This window comes from Arachis hypogaea, chromosome 19, assembly GCF_003086295.3.
Source record: "Arachis hypogaea cultivar Tifrunner chromosome 19, arahy.Tifrunner.gnm2.J5K5, whole genome shotgun sequence".
Classification (NCBI taxonomy): Eukaryota; Viridiplantae; Streptophyta; class Magnoliopsida; order Fabales; family Fabaceae; genus Arachis; species Arachis hypogaea.
The window spans coordinates 4,383,430-4,386,757 of NC_092054.1; the positions used below are offsets into that span (position 1 = coordinate 4,383,430).

Consider the following 3,328-nt stretch of genomic DNA (forward strand, 5'->3'; position numbering starts at 1 on the left):
TTAAAACAAACTGCAAGGCAGTTCCTCAGCACAGAAGAAGAAGGTTTTATTATCTGGATCCTTAGGGGGCAGAGAAAACTCACTAAAAGTCTCATTCACCAAGTCAAGGGAAAGAACCATGAAATCCCGAGCGCCATGCTGACGAATCCAGTTAAGAGTGGCAGTGCCAGGCACAAATACGCCTTTACCATCACCATATATGCTACGAAACGGGATATCTTGAATTTTTCTCATGGAATGGTTCCGGCAAAATGTATAAATTATGGTGGCAGATGTATGAGGTTTTGTCTGTTTCTGATATACAGTGGTAACAAGTTTGTACTCGTCATTCACATGATCGTGGCCGAAGCCGGAAATCCACATGAAACCCCAAATTTTCAGCGATTGGGATGTTAATCCAGTACAGGGATTCCACAACTTGACATGGTTGTTGAGGGTGTCAACACCCTCATGCAAGCACAGCAATCCATTGCAAGATCCAAGAATTCTGTGACTACGTCTCTCCTCGAAGAGAACGACTTCTGTAGATTTGGAAGGATTCTCAAACAAGGATCGTAAGGAGAAATCTCCGAATGTGTTGTGTTTGTATTTCCAACTATGATGATAAGCAACTCGTGGCCCACTCAAACTTGGATCCGCGGCGATTGAACGTTGAACATGTTCTTTCGCAAAATTGGAGGTGGAAATTAGGGTTCTCCATGAACGGCACACACCCCGTAAACGGAGAAGTAACTTTGCCGGAAGTCTCAGCAAGATTTCCGTGAGGAGTTCATCCGGAAGGACTGACGGCGGCTGCGATGGCGTTACCGTCGAAGACAGCAGCCGTTTCGGGGCGTTTATGGTGACTCTCAAAGGATTCCTATTCATCTCGTCATAATCATGAGGCTGCTCCATAACAACTTGAAGGGAGAGTGTTACTGCTCGAGTTTGCGGCGGTGGTGGGGGAGGAGGGCTGCGCCGATGGGACGACGGCACTCTCGCGGATGAGGAGAATAACGGGATTATATAGATGGGTGGATTGTTTTACTAATCCTTATAATTTAAAATGGTACTTAATACTGATTATTTCATTTTTGAATAACATAGCCCACGACCCACGTAACATATTTATGAATATATTTTTTTATTTGTTTTATTTGATTCATTTAAATATATTAATTAATTAATTGATTGATTTAATTAAAATAAATATTAAATGATTTAATATTTAATTCGACTATATTACGTATAACTAATTAATTATATTAATTATTTGATTTAATTGAAATAAATGAATTAATTTGATTTTAATTTACATTAATCTTATCGTCTTATTTATTTTGATTAATAATTCTTAAAAATATTATAATTAATTATTTATTTAATTTAATTAAAACAAATATTAAATTATTTAATATTTTATTTGACTACATTAATTATAACTAATTAATTATATTAATTATTTAATTTAATTGAAATAAATGAATTAATTTTATTTTAATTTATATTAATTTTTTTATTTTATATTTTTTTGTTAATAATTTTTAAAAATATTATAATTAATTCTTTATTTAATTTGATTGAGATAAATATTAAATAATTTAATATTTTTTAATTACATTAATTATAATTAATTAATTATATTAATTATTTATTTAAATAAATTGATTTTGTTTAATTTGTATTAATATTTTTCGTCTTATGTATTTTGATTAATAATTTTTAAAAATATTATAATTTTTATATGAGATATTCATATGATATTTTTATTTATTTAACTTATTTTATTGAGACAAACAATTATAATTAATTTGTTATATCAATTATTTAATTCAATTAATTTAAATATACGTCATTTGATTCAATTTATTGTCATGTTAGTATGTTACCATTTGAATAGTTGTTTATCAAAATTTTCTCTTCATTTTTTTCTTAATCTTAAATATTTTTATTTTAAATCTCAAAATTTTATTTATTATTTCTATTTTTATTTTAATATCAAATTTAATACTTCTATTAATATTTTCTTACAATTTATTATTTAATAGTTATATGCACACCATCAATTATATAATCGTGAATATTACTTCAATTTATTAAAAAATACAATCTTATTTTTTTTATTTTAACTATTTTTGTATTTCATACATATTCACGGTAAAAAAATCATATATTCTAGAATCGAATCTTATTTTTTTCACCAATTACTTTTTCATTCTGTAATATTTTTTCTCTTTTGATACATTATTTTTAGGGCAAAACACTAAAATGCGCCAAGGGCAGGTGAAATTTACCCAAATCAGCCAAACGAAATTCTGATACATCAATCCACCAAAGGACAAAATAATGTAATTCGAATCAATACAATTCGAATTACAATCCCACATAATTCGAATTGATATATTTCGAATTATAACCAACCATTATTCGAATGTAGTTCGAATCAATAAGCATCGAATTAAGGATGCATGGTTCGAATTAAATCAATTCGAATTAGTAGGTAGACGTTATTTTTAGGAAGTTCGAATCGAATTGATTCGAATTACGTACAAATCGCAACAAGTTGTAATTCGAAACGAGTTGATTCGAATTACTCGCATTTCGCAACAAAAGGTAATTCGAGACTAGTTGATTCGAATTACAAGTGAATGCCCTATATAAGGAGTTCGAACCTAGTTCATTCAAATCAGTTTTTCAATCTCATACCCCACAAAATCCCAGAGAAAACGACCCAAAACCGGCCCGAGAAAGTTTGGAGCGGCAAACTTAGGCGATGGGGGACGATCCGGGAAGGCTGTATCGACTGGATGGAGTCGCTCATATAGCCGGGGTGATCAACGACGAGGTTAGTGGTTTATGATGGTGGTTTATTATATTTGTATATGTTAGTGGTTTATGAAAGCGGTATTTCAAGTGGTTTATGATAGCGGTTTTAAATGCGGTTTTATTGGCGGTTTATGTCAGTGGTTTGGGTTAGTTGTAGTGCATGCGGTTTATGTAAGTGGATTTGCCCATGATTTTTGTAAGTGGATTTGTCCGTGGTTTAATGAGTGGTTTGATGATTGGTTTTGCCCGTAGTTTTCGTAAGTGGATTTGCATGTGGTTTATTTTTCTAATTTTTTGGATGCGGTTTGAGTATGCGGATTTGCTTAGGGTTTTGCTAGCAGTTTAGTAGAGTTTGCTTTTGCATGTGGAATTTAGTGGTATTTTTCTAATTTGTTACTTGTTAGCGTCGTGAATTTTATCCGTTAGTGGTATTGTAAATCGTTCTAATTATGCGATCCATGTAATGCGCAGCCCCGGCGTTGCATATCGAGCATGCGGCGGCAGCAGGGGATGCGACTTGATG

At 31.8% G+C, this 3,328-nt stretch overlaps 1 protein-coding gene across 1 annotated transcript; it reads right to left on the reverse strand.

Annotated features, from left to right (window-relative positions):
- LOC112777707 (F-box/kelch-repeat protein At3g23880) lies at positions 1-894 on the reverse strand. Its single transcript, XM_025822100.1, has one exon. It carries the CDS (start codon positions 892-894, stop codon positions 1-3), a length of 894 nt encoding a protein of 297 aa, XP_025677885.1.
- Between the last annotated feature and the right edge of the window lie 2,434 nt (positions 895-3,328).

What these genes read in the sequence shown, in the direction of transcription:
- LOC112777707 (XM_025822100.1), bottom strand. Translation starts at nt 894, where the DNA reads ATGGAGCAGCCTCATGATTATGACGAGATGAATAGGAATCCTTTGAGA.